A 24,471-nucleotide genomic window follows, 5' to 3' on the forward strand; every position below is an offset into this window, starting at 1 on the left:
GTCTGCATAGTTCCAGGCTAGCTAGAGCTACAGAGTTAAACCCTCTCAAATAATAATAACAATAATAATAATAATAATAATAAGAAGAAGAAGAAGAAGAAGAAGAAGAGGAGGAGGAGGAGGAGGAGGAAGAGGAGGAGGAAGAAGGAAGAGGAAGAAGAAGAGGAAGAAAGATGAAGAGGAAGATAAATAACAGTCACCAAATATGATGGTGCACACCTTTGATCCCAGCGCTCAGGAGGCAGAGGCAGGTGGATCTCTATGACTTTTTAGGCCAGCCTGGTCTACAGAGGGAGTTCCCAGCCTGCCAAGGCTATGTAGTGATACTTTGTCTCAAAAGCAATCAGGCAAACAAGGAGAAAAACAAACAAACAAACAAACAAACAAACCACCCTCCCCTCCCTACTCCCGAAACTGTTAAGATTGCTCTGGGAGTGTGTCTTAGTGCTAGAAAGCTTACCTAGTAAATGCAAAGGCCTGAGTTCAGGCTTGGTTTTAGCCTCACCATTTGAAAGAAAGGTGCAAATGTGGAGCTCGGGCAGTGGTTGGGAGGTTAAAAGCACCGGCTACCTTCCAGAGGAGGCAGGTCAGTTCAGTTCCCAGCACCTACAAGGCAGCTCGAGACTCTGCAACTCCAGTCCCAGGGCACCAGCGCAGGTGTGCACATACATTATCCAGACAAACTACTCATGCACCTAAAATAAAAACTATGTTTTTAAAAGGAAGGCAAATATAAGTAGCTGTAGCAATTACTAATGAATACTGTGCTCATTCATCCAGTTTCAAGTCTTCTTGTAATGGTCACCTTACTTTGCCTTCTAATAGAATTTGTACAAACTCCATTAATTGATGCATCTAAAGTTTTCAAAATCGCATTTATTTATTATGGTGGAGGTGCACAAACATACCTCAGAAAGAGGAGGAGGAGAGCCTGTCACATGCCACCACAATGACCCCTGCTGTGCTGGGTTAAGCCCCTCCTGAAGCTATGAGTCAGAAGAACTCTTTCTCCCCACAGCTGTACTCTCAGGGGTTTATAACCATGATGGGAGAGTCAGCAACACAGGCAGGTACTGCTGCTGTTCTTATTTTACAGGTAGAGAAGGGAGTTACTCAGGGTCACATGGTCAGTGGGTCACAGAAACAGGACCCAATGCGGGTCTTTTAGCCCAAAGAGCATAAGGTCTTGTCTGTGTTGTTCTGTGCTCTTCTGTTGTATTTCCTCATAGCCCTGTGCACTCTGAAACAGGGTTTCTCTGTGTAGCTCTGGCTACCACTGTAGACCCTGTCGTTGTGCTGCCTTGGAACTCTCTATAGACCAGGCTGGCCTCCATCTGAGAGATCTACCTGCCTCTGCCCTCTGAGTGCTGGGATTAAAGGCCTGTGCTGCCACACCCAGCTTCTACACATTTCTTTTGAAATATTTTGCAAACGTATTATTTGAAGCCATCTGTTTAGTAGCAGTCCTGCTATTCCTGCTTTTGCATCATGTGACATACAGACTCAAAGTGAGGAAGTATTTATCTCACAGTTCCAGGGATTCCAGACAGTAGTTCCTGGCTTCTTTGCTGTGGAGCTTGCGGTGAGGCGGTGGCAGCGGGAGCTGCTCCCTTCATGACTGCCAGGAAGCAGAGAGAGGGCAAGGGACCTGTAATCAGGTCGAACTTTTAAAAGCTTACCCCTGGTGATCCACTTCCTCCAGCTAGGCCCCACGTCCTGAAGTTTCTAAAACATCCCAAATAGAGCCACTAGCTAGGGACCAAGCATGGATATGCGTGGCTGTGAGGGACATTTCCTCGTCAGACACAGCAGTTATTGTTACCGACTGTGGGCTCCACAATGACAGGTTCCCACTAGATGGTATCTTTAGTTCCATCACCTACTCTCTCGGCAGAGCAACACAAGTGCTATTAGCTGATGGGCATGTGACCGGAATCCAGCTGCCAGGGTTCTCCAGCCCCTCCTCCACTCACCCTTTGGGGTTTGCCTGCCTCCTTTCTACCTTCCAGGCAGTACCTCACCAGGCAGCACCAGCCTCTCTCTTGCTCAGCCTTAAACTAAAGCTGAGCTAGCGGGCACTAAATGCTGTGGCTAAGTCTTAGTCCTAGATGATCTTTGGACTCAGCAAATGCTGATCAAGTGACTTGCTCTCTCTGGCTTAGGATGGACAGATGCCAGGAAAGATCGAAGCACCTACCCTGATGGGTTACACCAGAGCTTCTAGAAGGGATTTTGTGGCAAGAAGGAGGGGGGCAGGGGATTGAATGTCTCTGAGTCTTGCACAGGCAGCATGATGGATGAGTAGCGGAAAGCTCTTCTATGAAAGAAGCCAGACCTGTTGCAACAGTATCTCCCAGGGGCCCAGAACTGCATTTCCCTTAAGACACTGCTAAATTGTGCTCTAGATTTGTATGTGGCTGGTGCCTGCTGGCTCCTCCTCTGTGCACCCAGAGAAGGTTGGCTACAGATGTCCCTGCAGAGGAGGGAATCCGGGAAGGTTACAATCCTCTTCCCAAGAGCCTCTGGGCCTTGGAAACTGAGAGCCCTTTCAGTTTCCTCCTCCCTGCAGATCCCACCTCTTCCTCACACACCTTCACATTTTCATTTTTGTGCGCATAGCAAGGATGCCACTCAGCCCTCCCCCTCCCCCCACTCCCACCTGCACCCTGTCGCCCATCCTCTTATTCTCCTGAGAGGTGGTGAGCATGCATTAGGACAACTGATGCTCCGCTTTCAGGTTCTCAAGGGTACCGGTGGGTCGGTTTTGAGAGCTGCCCCTCATCGTGAATTTCTGTTTTTCTGGGATTGTAAACTCCGGGGAGTCCCCCACCCACCCCTAAAAATTACCAAATACAGTAGAAAGGTGGCTGTGACCACCCAGTGACAGAAAATACATTCTTAAACAGAGCTTGTTGTCAGGCTGGCAAGTTAGTGAACCTCACCTCCCGGTCCCTGCTACCCTGGCTTCCAGTGTCCCGCGGCTTCTGCCAGCCTTTGCATTTTTCTCTCTTTTTCTCATTGCGTGGCCCCCTTGTCTTTAAAAGGCTAAACTGCTCTGTACTAAATTTGGTCACACAGCGCTCCAAGATTCCCTGGAATGTCCTCAAGTTTCAAACAGCTCTGACCGTGAGGCAGGCCCGCCCCCTGGCTTGGGGATTGGCTTCTCCTCTGTGGCTGGGCAGCTGTCAGGTTTTATTGGTTGCTGGTTAGACCAAGCAGGGTCCACTAGCAGGGAGGCTGCTGTGTCCCCCGGAGCACCTGTAGTACAGCAGGGCCCAAGGAGCTGCAGTGCTCACCTAGCTGGAGCTTTGCACTCAAACCCACTCAATTCCAACAGGAACTCGGGCTCCCGTCCCTTCCCTGCCTACTACCACCAGCAAGCCCACCACACTCGGTAGGAGCAGCTGCTCACTTTGCCAAGATGTCCAAAGTAGCTAAGTATCGGCGGCAGGTGAGTGAAGACCCCGACATCGATAGCCTGCTGTCCACCCTCTCCCCTGAAGAGATGGAGGAGCTGGAGAAGGAACTAGATGTGGTGGACCCAGACGGGAGCATCCCGGTGGGGCTGCGGCAGAGGAATCAAACGGACAAACAGCCCTCGGGCTCATTCAACCGGGAAGCCATGCTCAACTTCTGTGAAAAGGAGAGCAAGAAACTCATCCAGAGAGAGATGTCTGTGGATGTGAGTGACACACCCTGGAGGGAAGCAGGGTGGGGAGGGAGGGCGGGGCCCCTGACTCCAGGACTAGAAACCCTTCCTTTTTCAGAAGAGCTGTTCTTACTGACAGGAGACCAGATGCTTCAGAAGAGGTTATTGTGTGTTAAACCGACAGTGTGAACCTCTGCCCTTAGTTTGCCTTGTAAGCAGAAGTTGGATATGTTGGAGAGACATGGCCTCTCAAAATTCCAATCGGGGGGGAAAAAGGGAGCTGAGGCTGAGAGGTGTCCTTGAAGAGTTCATTGTTGAGCTGATAGCATCCCGGTCTCAGTATTCTTCTCCCTCTACCTCCGTCCTGTGCTGGGGAGGAGGGAGAAAGACTGGGGTGATAATTGTGTCTCTTAGCACTCAAGAAGAGAAAGCTGAGCTGATGGGTCAGAATGGCCCAACTCCTAAGAGCCTGGACAGGAATGTAGGGAGACACAGTGGAACATAGAGACACAGTGTCTCTGTCCCCGCCATCCATTCTCCGGGGCCCACGTTCAGGACTTTACCAAGGGGCTCAGGAATTCTTACCCCATGGGCAGGGTGGTTATTTCTTTTAAAGCTTTGATAATGGTGAATAAATAATCAATCCAGGTATGGGGGCCTGTCTTTGAAGGGCTGGGGACCCAGGACAGGAACCAGAGAAATGAAATTCAGTCAAGGTCTTGATGCTTTTGTAACAGCATCCCCCCTCTTGCGCTCTCTCTGGGGCAACACCCCCCCCCAAACATTCTCTCTGAAGCTTGGTATTGTTCTTCTCTTCCGTCCCCCAGGCTCTGGGCCCAGTGGCTGACTTGCATCTGTGACTTCTGGAGGCTGAGGTCAAACAGAACTGTTTTCAGCCCTGGGAACCAAACTCAGGGCCTCTCACATGCCATGTGAGGGTGCCACCTTTGAGCTATGCAGTCCTAAAACTCAAGCCCTTACTTAATTATAAAGCAAGATGTTTAGGTCAAAGAGCACAGAGGGACTCTTGTGCTCCTGGGACTTTCATTCCCCAGTGTTTCTGCTCTTAGTAAATACTGTGCCCAGACTCTCTCCTCTCTCTCCCCCAGTTTCCTGGCTTTGCCCAGGGATGTACTTATTTCTCCAAATGGAGCCAAGTCAAGCAATAGAGGGTGGGGGAGAAGGCGTCTTTGGTCAGAGGTGTTGCCTTCAGGACCATCCTTGCCTTTTAGAGATAGTCTGTTACAATTCTCCCATTGCCCCTCATGCAGGTAAAGGGTGTGTGTTAGTACAGTGGCCTGCTGGACTGTGGAATGTATACTGAGTAGTGGGCAGAAGTGTCTGTCAGCCTGGGGGAGTGTGAGTTTCCTAATAAGTAGCCTCCTCAGCATTATTATTAAGGAATGATGGGGAAGTTAGGGCCTAGTGGTTAAGTATCAGAAAACCCTGTATGAGTGCCAGCCACTCTGGCGGCCCTGTCTGTGCGACTAAGTCACTCCCAAGCTACCTAGATCTCAAGGATAATAGCACCTGCCTTGAGGGCTGTTGAGGCAACTGAGAGGGTGATGGAGAGTGCCTGGCACAGAGCCTGGCACACAAGCACTCTGTCAGTGGCAGCAGCGCAATCACTAATTCATCTTAGTAAAGGGATTCAAAAATTGGTGCAATTAGCCCAAAGCGAATCTCTGCCCTTGTCCCGCCCTGCCCACCCCCTAGTCTAGACACTTGTCCCTTTAATTAGTGTCCAGAGACAAGGCAAAGCTTGGGTGCTCAAGTAGAGTGTCAGCTCCAGGCTGGGGAACTAGCTCCAGCTCTCACTACCTGGGCCTTCACTCTTCTCAAGACCTGCAGGTAGTAATCCAATTGATTTGATAGTGAGCCGACCAATCAGCCCGGCTTGTGGAAGGAAGATGGGCTGCAGAGAACCTTCTGCACCCACCACAAGAACCTTCTCTTTCATAAGCCTTAACAGTCTTCGGAGAAGAGGCTACATACTTGTCCCAGAGCGACACAGCTGAGGTGACGACTGATCTGCCTGATGCTGGAGTTTGTCCTTCCTCCTGTCACCCAGAATACCAGAGTAAAGGAAGGGAGGCAATGTCAGCCCTTGCTTCTCTATGTTTCAGACAAGTTCTCACATAGCACAGGCTTGGATCAAACTGGACAGCTTAGTGAAGATGACCTTGAACTCCCGATCCACCTGCTTCTACCTCCGAAGCAATGGGATTGCCCCCAGGAGCCACTGTGCCCCACTTACACAGTTGAACACAGCGAGGTCTTGGTGCATGCTAGACCAGCTCTGTTCCATTAGGGTCACACAGCAGCTACATGTGAGAGCCCCAGAGAGGTACGACCCAGTGTGCGTGTGTGCTGTCAGAGGAACAGTGGCTGTGGCCGTTTGGCTGGTCTCCCTACTTTCTGAGGAATACCATTAACTGCTAAACCAACTGTTGGCTACGGAAAGTTATAGGAACTATAGCTGATTCCTGGAGGTGGGATGGCGGCATTATGAACATTCTTTTGAAAGACTATGTTTATGTTTTAGACATAAGTAATAAAATATTCTTGGGACAATGGCTTGAATTGGGAGACTTGCTTTAGAATGACAGGGATGGGAGTGTGGGTTCATATGCTCATCACAGTGAGCTCTACATTTGTTTGAAACTAGCCATACTAGGAAAGAATTGATTAGGAACTGAGAGTGGTAAGCAGGCCCGTTCACCTTCTCCTGGGAGGAAAACTTAGACTGTGGCTGGAGTGCTAGGGTCTAGACCATGAAAGAGATTGGGCTACGTAGCCCTCACTGGGCTGGAATTTTCCAGGGATCGTCTGGATTCTTTAGGGTAGTTTTCATGCATATTCCTCCCATACCTCTTCCAGGTCACCACCTCCAGATGGTCATCCCAGATTCTTAGGCAAAGCCGGGCGGGCACCTTGATTGAACATTCTTGTATTGTGACATTCTACCCTTCAGGACATTTATCATTAAGGAAGGGGGTGCACGTGGGTCATGGCGTGCATGTGGAAGTCACAGGACAGTTTTCAAGAGTCAGCTCTCTACTTCCACGGTAGGTTCCAAAGACGTAACTCATGTTGTCAGGTTTGCACAGCAAGCAGTTTTCCTCCCGCTGAGCCACAGTGTGGGTCAGGGTGATGGAGGCTGAACCCAGGGCCTTGAGCACAGCAAACATCTGCCCTCCTGTGGAGCCACACAGCCCCTGCCCCTCTTTTTCTTGCAGTCTGCTTTCCTGGCTGTTTCTCTCACCAGCATATATTATTCAGGAGGCAAATACTTACATAAGACCTCCATACGAAAGATTCCCAGCTGCTTATGAAATGAATTTTATTAGCAGGAGATTCAGGGAAGGCTGGAGGCAGGCTTCGTCCCTGTCTGTAAATGGGGTGGATCTGGCAGCCAGGTTCCTCGCTGGTCCTCTGGGAGTTCTTCCTTAGCCCAGGTGGAAGACAGAGCCCTCACCAGAGCCTGAGCCAGCTGTGGAGTGAGGCGGCCCTTGTCTCATGTTTCAGGGACCTGATCACCACAGGTCAACTCTTATTCTCTTCCCTTCCCAAGTGGTGGTGGTGGTGGGGGGGGTGATGCCCTCAGCCTGCCTCTCTTGTCCTTCTCCCTAGGGTGACAGGGACCCAGGATTAGCACCTGTACGAAACTGGGGTCAGGGGCCAGGGCAGCTGGGCTAGGGGGTGGAGGAAGCTCTTTTAGCTTTTCCCTAGAGGTTAACTTGAGACTCTGTGGCAATCCACTGCTGTCCCCAGTCTCCCTCTGCCCATTTGCCTCTACAGTCCCTTCCTCCAGGTCTTCATTCAACTCCAGGCCCCTCGGGCTCCCTTCATGAATGGGAATCCCTGAGGCCGCAGCACCAACCCCCAGAGTGCCCTTTGCAGATAGCTGGGTTAGTTGGGAGCACAGCTCACTGATTAAGGAGATTAACCCCAACTGGTACACACTCAAAATAGCCCTGGAGGCTAGGGTAGAGAGGGCAGAAGAGGGTGATGGGCGCTTGGTGACCCAGGTAGACACAAGCACATACCTAGAAAAAGCTAGCCATGATTTTTTTTGTTTTTGTTTTTTAAGTTGGGCAATGGTGGCACACGCCTTTAATCCCAGCATGTGGGCATAGGCAGACAGACTTCTGAGTTCGAGGCCAGCCTGGTCTACAGAGTGAGTTCCAGGACAGTCAAGGCTATACAGAGAAACCCTGTCTCGAAAAACAAACAAACAAACAAAAAAACAAAAAAACCCACCTCTATCTGTAGTTGGGAAAAGCAGCTGACTTTATCTTCAGATGGGTGGTGGGAGCTACAGATGTTTGTCTCAACGTGCTGTTTTTTTAAAAATCTTTTGTTGGTTGTGTACATACTATATAAAGAATTTGTGGCGAGGCTATGGAGGCACACACCTTTAATACCAGCACTTGGGAGGAAGAGGCAGGCAGATCTCTGTAAGTCCAAGGCTAGCCTGGTCTACAGAGAGGTTCCAGGACAGAAAAAGATGCACAGAGAACCCCTATCTCGAACAAACAAACAAAAACCAAAAAACAAGACAAACAAAAAACCTGGATCTCATTGGTAGCATGGCTTCTGATGCTTGCCCCTTCTTGGAACTGGATCTCATTGGTAGCATGGCTTCTGATGCTTGCCCCTTCTTGGAACAACAAGTCTGCGAACTTGAGAGCTTGGCAGGATAGGAAACATGAGAGGTGGGCAAGCCAGAGGAATGATGGACAGGAGTGAGGAAGATTTACAAGGAGAGGAACGTGGGGGGTGAGGGGGTGGGGGGTTTTCAATGCGGTCTGAGTGCTACCGATCAAGAAAGGCAGCGGCTAGCAACACGGAGAGTTGGAAGCACCAGGGCTTCAGGGACTTCATGGTCCCCAGACATGGATCAAATGAGGAAGACAAAGCTTTCATCTAGCCTATCTGCACACCCAGTCTCTCTCCCTCCTCCAGGAGACTGTGGAATGATGGTGTCAGCTCATGCCAGCATTTCCACAGCTGACTCAGACTAGGCAAGCCCTGAGTGGCAGGTACTGAGAAAGATTTGCAGGGCACAAGAACACGCTCGCGTGCGAGTGTGTGTGTGTACTCAAAACAAGGGTCACAAGGCATAGAGGTAGAGGGAGCAAGAAGCTGATATTTATGTGCTTGCCAAGTTGGATAAGCAGGAATGTCCTTATTCCTAGGGTAAGGTCCACATTGGCTGTATTGTGCTTATTGAACCACACTAGGCATAAGCAACAGAAAGAGGTGGTTGACAGCCAGGGTATATGTCCCTGTTCAGGGCTTCTCTGCAGCCGGGCCAGGCAGGAGCTAAAAAACCATAGGTACCTAGACTCGGCTAGGTGCAGATTTGGGTTCTGCTTCTGCCCCTCACAGTGCCAGTGAAGCTGAGTGCCTTAGGTGAGAGAGAGAACATTGACTTATTTATCATGTGCGGATGCCAAGGGCATTACCAACCCCATCTCATCGGCTTAGCTTCTTCAGCTCTGTTACTTGTCAAGTAGGAATGATAAAAATCAGCCTCGAAGGGTTATTGGAGGATTAAACAGGATCAAGTATTGAGAGTTTAGTTCACCAGGAGAGAGACTTTCTTCACTCTAAATTCTTCAGGCTTTGTACCTATGCAGATGCCAAAACGACATTTAAAAAAAAAAAAACTCACAAGGCTGAAAACATTCTGTCTTCAGGAATGAGGTAATGACAAGAGGGTGAGGGGAAAGGAGAAAAGCAAGGAAGTAATTTAGGGAAGGAGTCAAGGGTTGTTTGTCTTCGATTACTGCCTGGTTCCAGTCACCTGATGTCATAGAACTACCTTTATTTCACCTCCTTCTCATCCCAGGCCCAGGGACCCATGCTAGTTTACTGGTTCTGAGAGCTAGCGGGAAAGAGAAAGCCGAGGGGCTGTTTAGGTATGGAGAGCTCTCCTTGTCAGCCATGCTCCAACCTAGCATGATCTCAGAAAAGCCAGGGCTGCTTTGGGAATTTTGGCTTCAGCTATCTCTGGGGTCCACTGCACAGGCCAGGCCAGGTCGTCAGGACACTGTTTACAAACAGCTAGGAATAGAAAGGCCTCCTGCTCCATGCTCCACCCTCTCCTGCCCTCACTTCTTCCCTGTTCAGGATCCCTAGGCTCTGCTATCTCATCAGCCCTGACTCCAGAGCAGGGGGCAGGGACAGCAGAATGCAAAATGCCTGTCTCCTGCACTGAGGTGCACTGGTCTTGGAGCAGGGCTCCAGGAGGTACTATGGGTGCTGCATGTATAGAATCGACAGGTTGGAATTGTCAGAATCCAAGCAGACCTGGACTCTCAGCCTACTGTGCTGATTGTGTGGTTTGGACAAATCACTGTACCCACCAGAGTATCTGTCAAATGGAAGCTGAAGTGCCTGGTCCTGGGGAGTGGTAAGGCTCAATAACCTGCAAAGGCTCCAAGGCGTGTGCTGGGTTGGAAACCTGGTACTGAAGGCTCATGGATGTTTGTTTCTTGCCTTCCTTTGGTCCTCCTCAGCCCACTCATTCCCCTGCTCACCACATATGCTTCCCTCTCTCCACCACTGCTCTGTCAGTGCTAAGGATGGATAGCACCCAGAGCCTCACACATTTTAAACCTAGGCTCTGTCTGATCCATACTCCAGGCTCTTTACTGCCTTTATACACAGAATTCACAAATCACATTTTATGCTCATAAGGACAAGGAGGAGTCTACTAAATCACTAATGTGTCAAATATCTATTCTATTATATTGGGCATTTTCTAAATGCTAAGACAGGGTGAAGAGCATACAGATTGTCCTTGTCACCACAGATTACATTCATTCTCACAGTCAGGATAGATAGTGTACTTTGCTTTCTATTGTTGGAGACAATGGTCTTTGGGCCATGACCAAAAGCAACCTGGGGAGGAAAGGGTTTATCTGGTTCGCACATCTGGGTCACAGTCCATTCACGGTCCATCCTTAACGGAAGCCACGGTGAAAACTCAAGCAGGGTGGGAACCTGGTAGCAGGAACTGAAGCAGACACTGTGGAGGGATGCCACTCACGGGCTTGCTTTCCAAGACCTGTTCCCCTGTTTACCCATGTATACAACCCTGGACCACCTGCCCAGGGGTGGCACTACCTACAGTGTGCTGGGCCCTTCCACATCCATCACTGGTCAAGAAAATCACCCCACAGACCAATCTGATGAAGATATTTTTTCAACTGAGGTTCCCTGATCCCAGATAACCCTAGCTTGTGTGTCAAGTTAACATAAGCTAACCAGCATGGTAGACTGTAAACACACACACACACACACACACACAGAGCGTACATAATCCCAGCACTTGAGAGACAGAGTCAGGCAGATCTCTGTGAGTTCAAGGTCAACCTGGTCTCCAAAGCTAGTTCCAGGACAGCCAGGGATACACAGAGAAACCAAGTCTTGAAAAACAAGCCTAAAACAAAAGCATTATTTCTATTTATTTGTTTTATGTTTGTGCACCGTGTGTGTGCCTGGTGTCCACAGAGGCCAGAAGAAGGCATTAGATTCCCTGGAACTGAAGTAATGAATGACTGGGAGCTGGGTGCTGCGAGCTGCTCTCTGCAAGAGCAGCAAGTGCCCTTAACTGCTGAGACATCTTTCCACCCCTCGAATAATATTTAAAACCATGAGCCTAGAAGGGATCACTTAGGGAGTGGGTGTAGGTAGAGAGCAGATATTTGGGCATTGGTAGAGGAGAGGGATCTAATAGACGGGGGGTTGGGGGTGACTGGTGGTCTCATAGAAGCAAGTAGGAAAAAGGAGTCAGGGAAGAGAGCTCTCTGCTCTCCACCTTGTCCTTATTGCTAAGAGGGTTAAGAAGAAAAAGAAGGCAGGGGATCAGCCACCCTGCCTAGATCATGGATGCCACTCGAATAATGGAGTTACTGCACTGTAGTGAAGAGTAGACTCAACAGTGTATACAGATTCGAGAAAGAAATGTGTGCCTCGCCGGGCGTGGTGGCGCACACCTTTAATCCCAGCACTCGGGAGGCAGAGGCAGGCGGATTTCTGAGTTCGAGGCCAGCCTGGTCTACAAAGTGAGTTCCAGGACAGCCAGGGCTACACAGAGAAACCCTGTCTCGAAAAAACCAAAAAAAAAAAAAAAAAAAAAGAAATGTGTGCCTCTCTCTGTGTGTGTGTGTGTGTGTGTGTGTGTGTGTGTGTGTGAGAGAGAGAGAGAGAGAGAGAGAGAGAGAGACTCTAACACAATCAAGAGAGCCAGGTAAGGGCCGGGCATGGTGGCTCACACCTTTAATCCTAGCATTTGGGAGGCAGAGGCAGGCGGATTTCTGAGTTTGAAGCCAGCCTGGTCTACAAAGTGAGCTCCAGGACAGCCAGGGCTACACAGAGAAACCCTGTCTCAAAAAACCTAAATAAATAAATAAATAAATAAAATAATAAAAGAAAAAAAGAGAGAGAGAAAGCCAAGGTAAATGTGGCAACAGGGAGGACTTTTTAGAGACAGGGAACATTGTTGCCTGTCTGCTGTTAGGAATAAGTCAGCAGAAGGAAACACTTTGATGGCACTGGGGAAGGAGTAAGGAAGAGATGGAGCTCACAGCAGCTGGCAGGTCTGCATGCCAGGCAGAGTCTCACCACTGCATGGAGGGAAAGTGAAGGAGATAGCAGTGATGCAGCTTGATTGACAGGTGTGGGGAGGAGGTGGTGAAGCTGTTCTCTGATGTGTTGACATGTGCACTGCGTGAGCTGGGGAGGCAGCAGGAGCAGCCATATATAGGCTGGATTGAAGCAGGGAGAATTTTAGGAGGTTGCACAGTTGTCAGAGATCAAGGCCTAGGCCACCAGAAGAATGCTCAGTGCTCCCTGGGAGAGGTAGAGAAAACAGGAAAACACTTTTAGACAAGAAATCTGGCCTGCAAGCTGTCACCAGACTACAACCTGTGCCAGAAAGGCTTAAAAGCCCCGTAGACTTTCTATTTCATGTGCATCTGTCTGTCCTCAAGGCCACCCATGCTCAGGCATGAGGGAGCACACAGTTCCTTCCCAGTACCCAACTGACACCTGAGAGATGGGACCTGAACAGATTTCCAAGTCAAGTCAGGGAACATGGTGACTTCTCTGCTGACTTCAGACACTGTGTGGCCTCAGACAAGCGCTTAGCATACATATAAGCGTTAACTTCTTTTGCTTTTTATTCTTTTCCGTATTGCATTTGTACTTTGCAAAGTGGGCCTTCCCCCACACAGGCTTTACAACAACATAAAAGCCGTGCAGAAGTGTGCACAGTGCAGAAGTGTAGACAGAGTTGGGTGACAGACCAGAGTGATCAGGACATTGAATATCAGCTTAACAGTACCACAGCACCCACCCAAGCTTTCTCCCCAAGGCTAACACCTACCTCAACTTCCAGCCCCATAGGTTGGTTTTGTCTGTTTTTATGGACTCCTAAGGGAAGAGTTCTCTGGACTCTTTTACTCCGCTGTCGGTAAAATCAACAGTGGTGTCATCCATAGCATTTTGTTTTGTTTTGTTTTGTTTTGCTGTTTTCTGAGACAGGGTTTCTCAGTGTAGCCCTCACTGTCCTGGATCTTGCTCTGTAGACCAGGCTGGCCTCGAACTCAGAGATGTGTCTGCTCTGCCTTCAGAGTGCTGGAATTGAAGACGTATCACCACATTTTTATACATCCACCCTGTGCAATATTCCACAGCATGAGTATGCGACAATGTATTTACTCCATCTCCCTGTTAATGGCAACGTGGGACGTTTCCAGTCTGGGGCTATTGTAAACCAGGATACTAAGAACACGTTTTTCCCACTCGTGACTTCTTTTCTGTTTGGTATGTGTCTACGTGTGGAGTTTACATTTCAGGAACACTCGACTTACTTCAAAGGATGATGCTACTGATTTGAGGAGTTTTAATGAAGATGAGATTTAAAAAGATGGAGGTGATCTAACACCATGCTTTGCAACAACGGGTACTGGGCAGATAGCCATTGTGGTCATTTTCAGGCGAGCCCATCTTTGAGAGCAGTCAGGGTACAGCCATGTTCTTTGGCTATATTCTGCATCCTTCTCCTAACCCAGTCTTCTAAGAGTCAGCCACTTTCCTAAAGCTCAGGCTAGGTTCTTTTACTCTGGACTCTTCAGCTTTCCAACCATGAAGATCTGAACAGCATCTTCTAGCTGGGCATGGTGGCAGAAGCAGGTGGATCTCTGTGAGTTCAAGGCCAACCTGGTCCACAAATCAAGTTCTTTGAAAACCAGAGCTATATAGTAGGGAAACCATGTCTCAAAAAACAAAAACAAAACACAAGTAGGGGCTGGAGAGATGGCTCAGGATTTAAGAGCACTGACTACTCTTCTAGAGAACCTGGGTTCAAATCCCAGCACCCACATGGCAGCTCATAGCTGTCTGTTACGCCAAGATCTAACACCCTCACACAGACATAAGACATGCAGACAAAACACCAATGCATATTTTTAAAAGATTTGTTTATTTATTTATTTATTTTATGTGGTTGAGTACACTGTAGCTGTACAGATGGTTGTGAGCCTTCACATGGTTGTTCGGAATTGAATTTAGGACTTCTGCTTGCTCCGGTCTACCCCACTCACTCCGGCCCAAAGATTTATTTATTAGTATACATAAGTACACTGCAGCTGACTTCAGATGCAGCAGAAGAGGGCGTCAGGTCTCATTACAGGTGGTTGTGAGCCACCATGTGGTTGCTGGGATTTGAACTCCAGACCTTCGGAAGAGCAGTCAGTGCTCTTACTGGCTGATCCATCTCACCAGCCTTTTCTTTTCTTTTCTTTCCTTTCCTTTCCTTTCCTTTCCTTTCCTTTCCTTTCCTTTCCTTTCCTTTCCTTTTCTTTTCTTTCTTTCTTTCAAAAGATTTATTTATTTATTTTGCATTTTCTTTAAAAAGTGGATAAATAAAAGGAAGAAAAAGAAGAGGTTTTCCACTTCACGCCTCCTCCCCCTTCTCTTCTCTTGCTCCAGTGTGACAGCCCATTGTCTCCTCAGCTCAGTTTTCAGGAGTCTCTTGGTTTAGTTTCCTCCTTAGCTTATGTCTGCGTTTTGAGTCATTCTAAACATTGTTCTCAGCTCTCAGGTTTGATCTTCTCCAATCTGTTTCTTCCTCGGTGTGGTGCGACTGTCAGTATCTCTAAAGCCACACCCGAACCTCTAGTCACGGCGATCCTTACCAGCGCCTCGGTGAATTAAAAGCCCAGGTCCTCAGCTGTGCCTCAGAGCTGTCTAGGACTTCTCGCCATGACCCTTTCACTCCCGAAGACGTTATTTCAAAAGGCAGCCGTGCTCTATGAATCATCTCTTTTCACCCTAAAAAGATGGCCTAGCCCACGTTTCACAGAGAGACATGAAGCCAACAGAAGATGCTTGAAAACCCATCAGCACCCTGAATGCAAACCCTCTTCTCTGTTCTCCCTTTGAAAGGGCTTCTTTTCTCCTGGCTCCGCCCACTTTAGGTTTCACTCACTCCTGCCTCCACAAGGGTGCTTTGCGCCCCTTCTTTGGGCTGCAGCATCCCAGACTGCTGTCCTCAGGGCTCAGCTCAGCTCTTTTGCCTCCTAGCCAGGCTACAGAAAAAAGCATCCCCACTGAGCATCTACCTCACCACAATGCTATCAGTGTCGATGACACAGCCTAGGACCTCCATTACTAAGTCTAAGCCATATGCTTTGGTTTTTTGAGACAGGGTTTCTCTGTGAAGCCTTGGCTATCCTGGAACTCACTCTGTAGACCAGGCTGACCTTGAACTCACAGAGATCCACCTGCCTCTGCTTCCTGAGTTCTGGGATTTAAGGCTTGAGCCACCACTGTCTGTCTGGCCATTCTCTTGGGGTTTTTTTGTTTTATTTTTACTTGTTAAAAAATTATTTTATGTACATTGTTGATTTGCCTTCATGCATGTCTTTGTGAAGGTATTGGGTCTCCTGGAACAGGAGTTCTAGAGAATTGTGAGCTGCCATGTGGGTGCTAGGAATTGAACCCAGGTCCTCTGGAAGAACAGCCAATGCTCTTAATCTCCGAGCCATCTCTCCAGCCTTTCTCTTGTTCTTAAAACACTTCTGTGGCACCAAGACACCACATCCACCTGGCTCCCCTTTTTTTTTCTAATTGTTCCTTCCTGGCTGCCGAGGGAAGCGATGCTCCCTGTAACGGCTGCACATCACTGTCTCCTCTGCAGTCTCCCCAGATGCCTTCTGCCCTACAGCCACAGCTACAACCCCATGCTCAGCCTCTATCTATGGCCTAGATCTCTATTTTGGGTTCTAGATCATTCAGTTGCCTCTTGGATACCTCAAGTGTCTCAAATTTAACCCGTCTAAAAATAAATTAGTCATCGACACCCCACCTTCTTCGTAAACCTGCTTTTCCTCTATAGTCTGCACTTTGGCAATAGAAGGACCGTCTAACCCAGAACCGAGGACACAGCCCTGGAGGTTAGGCAGCCCTCTTCTCTCTCCCAGTTTCCAGACTTGATGAGTGATAGAATCCTGCCTGTTTTGCCCCTGTGATCTCTTAGCTCTTCTTTCTCCTACACATCCATTGCTTCCATTCACCAACCAGACTCACTCTCTCCTGGTGTCTCTGCTCTCGACATTGCAACCTAGCCATCCTGGCCTCAGCTGCCAGAGTCTTATTATAAGATGAAATCATGATCTCGCCCCTCCCTGCAGAAAAACCTTCAGTTGCTCAACAGAGCTTCTATGATCAAATTTACCCTCCTTAGCATGGCTTAGGAGGGCCTTGGTGAGCCAGCGCCTGTCACTCTCAAGCCACGAATACCCTTCTCCTTCACCTCTACCCTTTGCAGGAGCTGGAGACCGTTGGTTCTTCATAGCTGCCAAGCCTTCTCCTGCTCTCTCAGTGCCTTTGAAAGTTCCATCACTTAAGTGGGATGCTAGGTCTCTATAGCCTTTACTTCACTGACATCCTCTTTAGAAGGATTCCCTGGCCGAGTGGTGGTGTGCCTTTAACTTAAGCACATAGCGGGCAGAGACAAAGTGGATCTCTGAGTTCGAGGCTAGCCTGGTCTACAGAGTGAGTTTGAGGACAGCCAGGGCTACAGGGAAACCCTGTCTGAAAACAAATTTTAAAAACTGAAAAACAAAACCAACCAACCAACCAACCACATAAACCAACAAAACTTTCCAGACCTCCAGTCTGAAACTGTATGCTCAGATCCTGTGTTCACAGCAACATCTGCACTGTCTGGCACTTGGCACAGCAGGTACACATGACACATCATGTCAGTGCTCCCCTCTGCTCCTCCCCAAGTTCCTCCTCCTTCCTTTTCCTCCTCTTCTTCCTCTTCCCTCGTTCCTACTTCCTCCTCTTTAATTCCAGAAGATTTATTATTGTAGGTGTATGATGTGTTTGTATATGTGAGTCACATCACCTGTGTGCACGTCAGAAGACACTTTTGGGGAGTCTTTTCTCTTCCACCACGGCTTGTGGTTGGAGGGGGTCACCAGGCTCCACGGCTAAGCATGTTCACCGTGCAATCCTGAAGAGGAAGAGGACAAGGAAAGATTGTAAATGCCATTTTTATTTTATTTTATTTATTATCAGGGTGGGGTTACACATGGTACAGCATACTTGTAGAGGTCAGAAGTTGGTTCTCTCCTTCTACCATGTAGACTTAGGGATTGAACTCGTCTTGGTAGCAGGCCCTCTTAACCACTGATCCATCTTGCTGGCCCCAAGTACTGGTTTTATAAAAATATCACTTAGTCTACAAAAGTTGTGATTGAGCTTCCCTCTTCTGAGACTTTTTTTTTTTTTCCTTTTCACGACCAGGTTTTTCTTTGTACCTTTGTTGCCCTGGAACTCGCTCTGTAAGACCAGGCTGGCCTCGAACTCAGAGACTTGCCTGCCTCTGCTTCCTGAATGCTGGGATTATAGGCATGCACCAACACCACCCAGCTTTCCTCTGAGACTCTTTGAAAATACAATTTTGTGTGCAAATTGTCAAATGAAGGGGCATTTGGCAGTGACATGCCACCCTATCCCAGTTTCTGTGAACAGTCAATGAAATCAGTCCAAACGTCATGTTCTGGCATAGGCAGATGTCTGGGAAGAGATGTCCCATTCTCTTCCTTCTCTTGTCTCTTTCTGAGCTCTGTAGGCATGTGAAATCACAAACTGACACTTCCAAGCAAACATGGTCAAATCCACCCATGGCCCTTGATCTGCTTAGGGCCACTGAAGAGCGAGTGAGCGGAACCCTCTGCTCCCATCATCTAGGTCCCTCCTTAAGCGTCCAGGAGCTTTGTCTTAGACCTGGAACAAACAGCACTGCTTCCCTAGAGAATTTGCTACAAGCCTGTGTCCCTCTGGACCCTCCCCCCATTTCCCTGCAGAGAGTCAGAGGGGAGCTGTCCACAGCGCTCAGAATCTCTTTTCAGGGAGCCTAAGGCCTGGATATGTAGATGTGGGACCCAGAGAGGTCTAGGCAACCTGCTGCTGCTGCTGCTGCTGCTGCTGCTGCTGCTGCTGCTGCTGCTGCTATGGAAACATGTCTACTGGAGTAGCAAAGAAGGGCAGAGCTAAGATTAGGTCCTTATAGAGTCTACAATATTGACAATCCTCTGTCTTTCTTAGCCAGACTTCCACAGAGAATTAAACCCTACAAAAACCAAAACAAACCAAAAATGAAATGAAAAGACTATTTTCTCAGCTCCCTCTGTGTTACTGGAGCAGAAGACTGGGAAATCACTACTTACTCCTTTTACTTTTTTGAGGCAGGCTTTCGTGTAGCTTGGGCTGGCTTTAAACTTGTTCATACAGTGAACCTTGATAACCTTGAACACCACATTCTCCTGCCTCCTGCTAATTGCTGGGATCAGAGGCGCGCACCACACCATCTGATCAGAACTGTATTTGGTTCATAGTTCTGGAGGCTGTGAGAGCTACGATTCCATGATAGAGGACTTTCATCAAGCATGGCAGAAAGTGGGAGGGGAGGCATGAATGGAGAGGAGTTAGCAGTCATGCAAAAAGGCACGAACTTTACTCCAGAAAGGCACTGCCGCCACAGCTGTGCTGCCACAGCGGCCACAGTAGCACTAATCCATTCAAGTGCCTCCAAGACCCAATATGGCTCGTGTGACTCCACCCTCCAACACCAGCAGACTGGGGACCGAGTTTCTTTCTTTCTTTTTTTTCTTTCTCTTTCTTTCTTTCTTTCTTTCTTTCTTTCTTTCTTTCTTTCTTTCTTTCTTTCTTTCTTTCTCTTTCTTTCTTTCTTTCTTTTTTTTTTTGGTTTTTCGAGACAGGGTTTCTCTGTGTAGCCCTGGCTGTCCTGGAACTCACTTTGTAGACCAGGCTGGCCTCGAACTCAGAAATCCGCCTGCTGGGATTAAAGGCGTGTGCCACCACGCCCGGTGGGGACTGAGTCTCTAACACATGAATTTAGGAAGCCCATTTCAACATATCTCTCACAAAGATGCAGGGCAGCCAACCCTGTTCTCAGTCCATAAGACGGAAATTGATTCATTATTTATAATGGATGCTTTGAGGAATTAATGATTGGTATTTCCTGCTAGAATTCCATCTACCAAAGGCTGGCATTAGGTCATTTTGCTTCTACCACATTTTCTGAAAATCTCACCTATCCCAATGGGAGCATGTCTGCTACTGAGCGATGGATGACACACCTGTCCCCTGTCCTCTGCCACAGCTAAGCTTAACTTAATCTCAGAATCGAGGAAGGATGTTGGCAGTGACCATAAAGTACTGGAGATGCAGCTGTTTCCGTGGTCAAGGGGGTCAGGCTGAAGTCTTCAGATGCATCTCCAGTCCTACAGTCCTGCTTTGAGCAGTGTGAGCCAGGCATGGTGGCACATGTCTCCTTTGTTTGTTTGTTTGTTTGTGTTTTCACAACAGTGTTTCACTCTGCATCCCTGGGTGTCCTAGAGCTTAGAGACCCCCCCCCCGCCTCTGCCTCCCCAGTGTGGTACTAAAGGTGTGTCTCGCCATGCCTGGTTTATGTGGCACACGTCTTTAATCTCAGCAGAGGCAGGCTAATCTCTGTGAGTTAGAGGCTGGCCTGGTCTGCATAAAGAATTCCAGGCTAGCTAAGGCAGCATAGTGAGGCCCAGTCTCAACAAAACAAACAACAAAAAAGAAGAGCGTGCTACTTCTGGCTGGCTTTCTTTAAAATATAACTTAGAACAGGCAGTGGTGGTACGTGGCTTTAGAGTCAGCACTTGGGAGGCAGAGGCAGGTGGATCTCTGACTTTGAGACCAGCCTGGTTTACAGAGATCCTTTCAGGACAGCCAGGGCTACACCAGAGAGGTCCTGTCTTGATAAAGAAAAGGAATATATATATATATATATATATATATATATATATATATATATATGAATTTCTCTCTGTCTTTTAAAAGTTAGCAAAATTATAATGCATTTCATTATGGTATTTTTGGGAGCAGTTCATCTTTTTCCTTTGTTCTTATTCCTTCTTCCCCACCATGGCTCTCCACGTCCCTCTTGTGGAGAGGATGACTCTGACCCCCCCCACCCCCGACATCTCTCCCCTGCTTTCCAGTTAATGCACCCCATGCTGTCTTCCTCCCTGATTAAGGTTCTCTGCCTCCTTTGAGCAGAGACTTCTCTCTCTGTTTTCCTGTTGTGCCTGAGATCATTCTGTGCACATAGACATTCCACTAAGTTTTCTCTCCTGCTTATCCTATTAGTCATTTTCTCATTTCATTAAAAATTCTTCCTAAACATCATTTTCAGTGGATGTCACCATGGCCCACTATATGGCAGTATTGAACCGTTTGCCTATATTTGGACATTTACATGGTTCTCAATAAATATACTTTCCAAGGCCCCAAACAGATCTCCAGAGCCTCCACACAAGTTCCTTCCCTTGGCCTCTGGCACCCATCCCCAGAGATGAAGCCAGCCAAAGCAGATGATAAATAGACCCATTAATGCACTCATCTCCCAGCTGAGTCTCCGATGAAACGCAACTCCCAGAGGAGAGCAGAGGCTCCCTGGGTGCTGGAAACGCAGGGCAGCTTGCAGGGCAGACATCCCATAGTGTGGGGAAACATGAGGCCACAAATGTTATTTTTCAGGGGATCAAGTTCCCGAAGTTGGATCATCTGCCAGCAGAGCGCTTTTCCTCTTCCTCAGCTCCCTGGGATACGCCAGGGTGTATGTACCACAGATAGAGCAGATGCACCAAGGTTCCCTCTGTCTTGGAAAGAAGACTTATTGCTACTTAAAAATAACCAGAGGCTGGGGATGTGGCACAGTTGATGTAGGACTTCCCTCTGGTACCTGAAGCCCTGGGTTTGATCCCAAGTGCTACAAAACAAAACAAAAACAAAACAAACCTACCAGCACAAACAACAAAACCAGAAAGTAGTCAAGGGTCCAGCCTTGGGCAATGTTGAGTCTAGAGAGGATATCAGGAAGGGAAACTAACTAGTCAGTCCTCCTACTTCCATAGGAGACCACACCCTAAACACACGCTGAAGTGCTATGCCAGATGCACACAACACCAAGGGAAGCAAGGTAATTCCTCTTATGAAAACCATAGAGAAGCACTGCATAACCGCGGACACAGATGGAATACCTGGCTGGCATCTTTTTTTTTTTAAAGATTTATTTATTTATTATTATATGTAAGTACACTGTAGCTGTCTTCAGACACACCAGAAGAGGGAGTCAGGTCTCATTACGGATGGTTGTGAGCCACCATGTGGTTGCTGGGATTTGAACTCTGGACCTTCGGAAGAGCAGTAGGGTGCTCTTACCCACTGAGCCATCTCACCAGCCCCCTGGCAGGCATCTTAAGAATCGCATATATGGCCAGACTCATTCAGCCACAGTGATGATGAGTCTAATACCCCCTGTCTCTGTCAACCCTTGTGGGTACATATGTGTCACATGTGAGCCTCCTGTGTGCCTGGTATGGCAAGATGACCTTTAACCAGATGACAGATAAGGAAACTGAACCTTCCTGAGGTCATACAGCTGGTGTCCAAGAAGGGTCTAAATTCTCTCTTTTGTCCTTAACTTGAAACAAATCATGTATAAGTTAAAAGAAAACAAACACTTTACTGTATATGTGTATGCATATGGTGTGGGTGTGGTGTGGGTGTGCAGAAGACAGTTTTGTGGAGTCGTTTCTCTCTGTCCACTTTTTTTAAAGATTTATTTATTTATTATATGTAAGTACACTGTAGCTGTCTTCAGACACCCCAGAAAAAGCTGTCTTCAGATCTCATCACAGATGGTTGTGAACTACCATGTGATTGCTGGGATTTGAACTCAGGACCTTTGGAAGAGCAGACAGTGCTCTTAACCCCTGAGCCGTCTCTCCAGCCCTCTCTGTCCACTTTTATATGGGTTCTGATGCTTTAACCCAGGTCATTAGGCTTCCGTGACAAGCCCCTTTACCCACTGAGCCGTATTGCTGGCTCAGATTGTGTGTAACTCAACAGAAAACAAACAGACACAACCAACCTCTTTCCTCTGCTAGAGCAGAGAGTGAGTACACTTGAACATTTTTTATCTGTTAAGGCAAAGTGCTGTTGAGTCCTGGTGGCTGCCTCAGAGTCCTGACCCAGTGCACACCCTGAAAACCCCACTCTGAGACGGGGTCTGACCGGGTCTGCATCAGCTTTGTCAGGTTGAGAAGAACGGCTGCTGAAAGCACTTTTGGCCTTTCTGTTGTGAGTCCTTCTTCCGCTGGCCCAGGAGAGCCTGGGGTCCTGACTTCCCTTCCCACCCTTCTCCCTCACTATAGATTTGATTTAACTCATGAAACTCCTGTCCTCTCTTCAAAACTGCTTTGTCTTTCTTGAAGCTTTTTGTCCCCAAACTTTCTTTGGAAGAGGCGGTGATCTCCCAGCTTGCCTCTTGCTAAGGACACTGGAGCCACCATACACACCTAGAGTTTTATAGTTCATCAGAAACAAAACAAAACAAAACAAAACAAAACAAAACAAAACAAAACAAAACAAAACAAAACAAAAAATGGGTTCCAGGGGAAGTGACAGACATCCTAGGCTTAAATTGTCCCCTACAGCTACCATTGGCCACAAGCTCAGTAATGGCTTGCTGTACAAGGGAGAGGACTTGAGTTCAGGCCTCAGGACCCACATAAAAACCCAGGCACAGTGCTTGCATGGCTTACAATCCTTGGTCTGAGGAGGCAGAGCCAGGTGTGCTCCTGGAGCTTGTTTGTGGCCCTCCAGAATCTGGCTTCCAGTTCTGGAGAGACAGGGGTCCAGCATGGGCCGTGTGTGTGTGTGTGTGTGTGTGTGTGTGTGTGTGTATGTGTGTGTGTGTGCACGTATGCAGAAACAGGAAGCTGGGAGATCATATCTTTAACTGAAAGCAGGAAGCAAGGGCTGGAACTGTAGGGTCAGAGTTTAAGCTTTCCAAGGTCACCCAGTAATGGACTCCTCTAGTAATGGTGACACTTCCTAAAGAGTGCACCAGATACTGACACCAGCTGAGGACTGAATGTTCACATGCCTGAGCCTGAGAACACATGTCTCATTCAATTTTACAATATAGCTGTATATGTATATGTATATGTATATGTATATGTATATGTATATGTATATGTATATGTATATGTATATGTATATGTATATGTATATGTATATGTATGTGTGTATAATTTCACATTGTATTTCCTTTGGAATGTACAATATAAGATGGTATTTTTGTTTTTGTTTTTGTTTTTTTTGAGACAGGGTTTCTCTGTATAGCCTTGGCTGTCCTGGAACTCACTCTGTAGACCACGCTGGCCTCGAACTCAGAAATCCGCCTGCCTCTGCCTCCCGAGTGCTGGGATTAAAGGCGTGCACCACCACGCCCAGCTATAAGATGGTATTTTAAAAACATCTTTACAAGTCAGAGATAATTAGAAATTATTATCTCTTTTGTAGTCTCAAATGGAATTGAAAAACTGAGTGTGTCCTTTGCTTAAATAGGATTTGTTAAAACAAATAGTGGTACATGCTTTTAGTCCCAGGACCCAGGAGATTGAGGCAAATGGATGGATCTCTGTGAGTTTGAGGCCAGCCTGATCTACAAAGGAAGTTCCAAGACAGACATGGCTACACAAAAGCCCTGTCTTGAAAAATTCAAAAAATAACAATAAAAAAATTTAGTCATATCCATCACTTGGGAGGCAGAGGCAGATGGATCTCTAAGTTCAAAGCCAGCCTGGTCTACAGAGTGAGTTCCAAGACAGGCAGGGCTACACAGAGAAACCCTATCTTGAAAAACCCTAGATAGATAGATAGATAGATAGATAGATAGATAGATAGATAAATAAATAAATGTTTAAGCAATATAAGAAATGAATTCAGTGTGGTGGCTTTGTGCCTGTAATCCCAGCACCTAGGACACTGAGGCAGGAGCATCACCATTAGTGATACTTAAAAAACTAAATAGAAAGAAACGAAGGAGGGAAAGGCAGCAGAAGGCAGGAAGAGTGGGGCAGAGGGAAGGAAAGAAGGAATGGTAAAAAGAAAGGTTGTGGTTTTACCTGCTGTAATTTCTCTATTATTTGTTTATATTTAAGGCCAAGATTGCTTTCAATTGGCTTTTCTTTCCATTGAGATATAATTCATATACTATAAGATTCACCCTTCTGAAGTATGCAGTTCAGGGCTGGGCTGTAGCCCAGTGGTACAGCATTCGCCTCGCTTGTGTGAAGTCCTAGGTTCAGTCTCCAGTACTGCCCCAAAGGGGTGCAGTTAGATGGACTGGTTTGTTTTTTTTTAACCATACTAAAAAAGTTGTGCAA

General features: G+C 47.6%; 1 protein-coding gene across 1 annotated transcript in view; it reads left to right on the forward strand.

Annotated features, from left to right (window-relative positions):
* Positions 1-3,231: 3,231 nt before the first annotated feature.
* Positions 3,232-24,471, forward strand: part of Lmod1 (leiomodin 1) — a 46,391-nt gene continuing 25,151 nt past the window's right edge. The window contains exon 1 of the mRNA XM_021169492.2: positions 3,232-3,682. Within this exon, the coding sequence (XP_021025151.1) occupies positions 3,422-3,682 (261 nt within the window). The 5' untranslated portion in view covers positions 3,232-3,421. The remainder of the gene's footprint in view (positions 3,683-24,471) is intronic.

The sequence above is a fragment of the Mus caroli genome, unplaced genomic scaffold (assembly GCF_978045245.1).
Source record: "Mus caroli unplaced genomic scaffold, Mus_caroli_1 scaffold_1, whole genome shotgun sequence".
Lineage (NCBI taxonomy): Eukaryota > Metazoa > Chordata > Mammalia > Rodentia > Muridae > Mus > Mus caroli.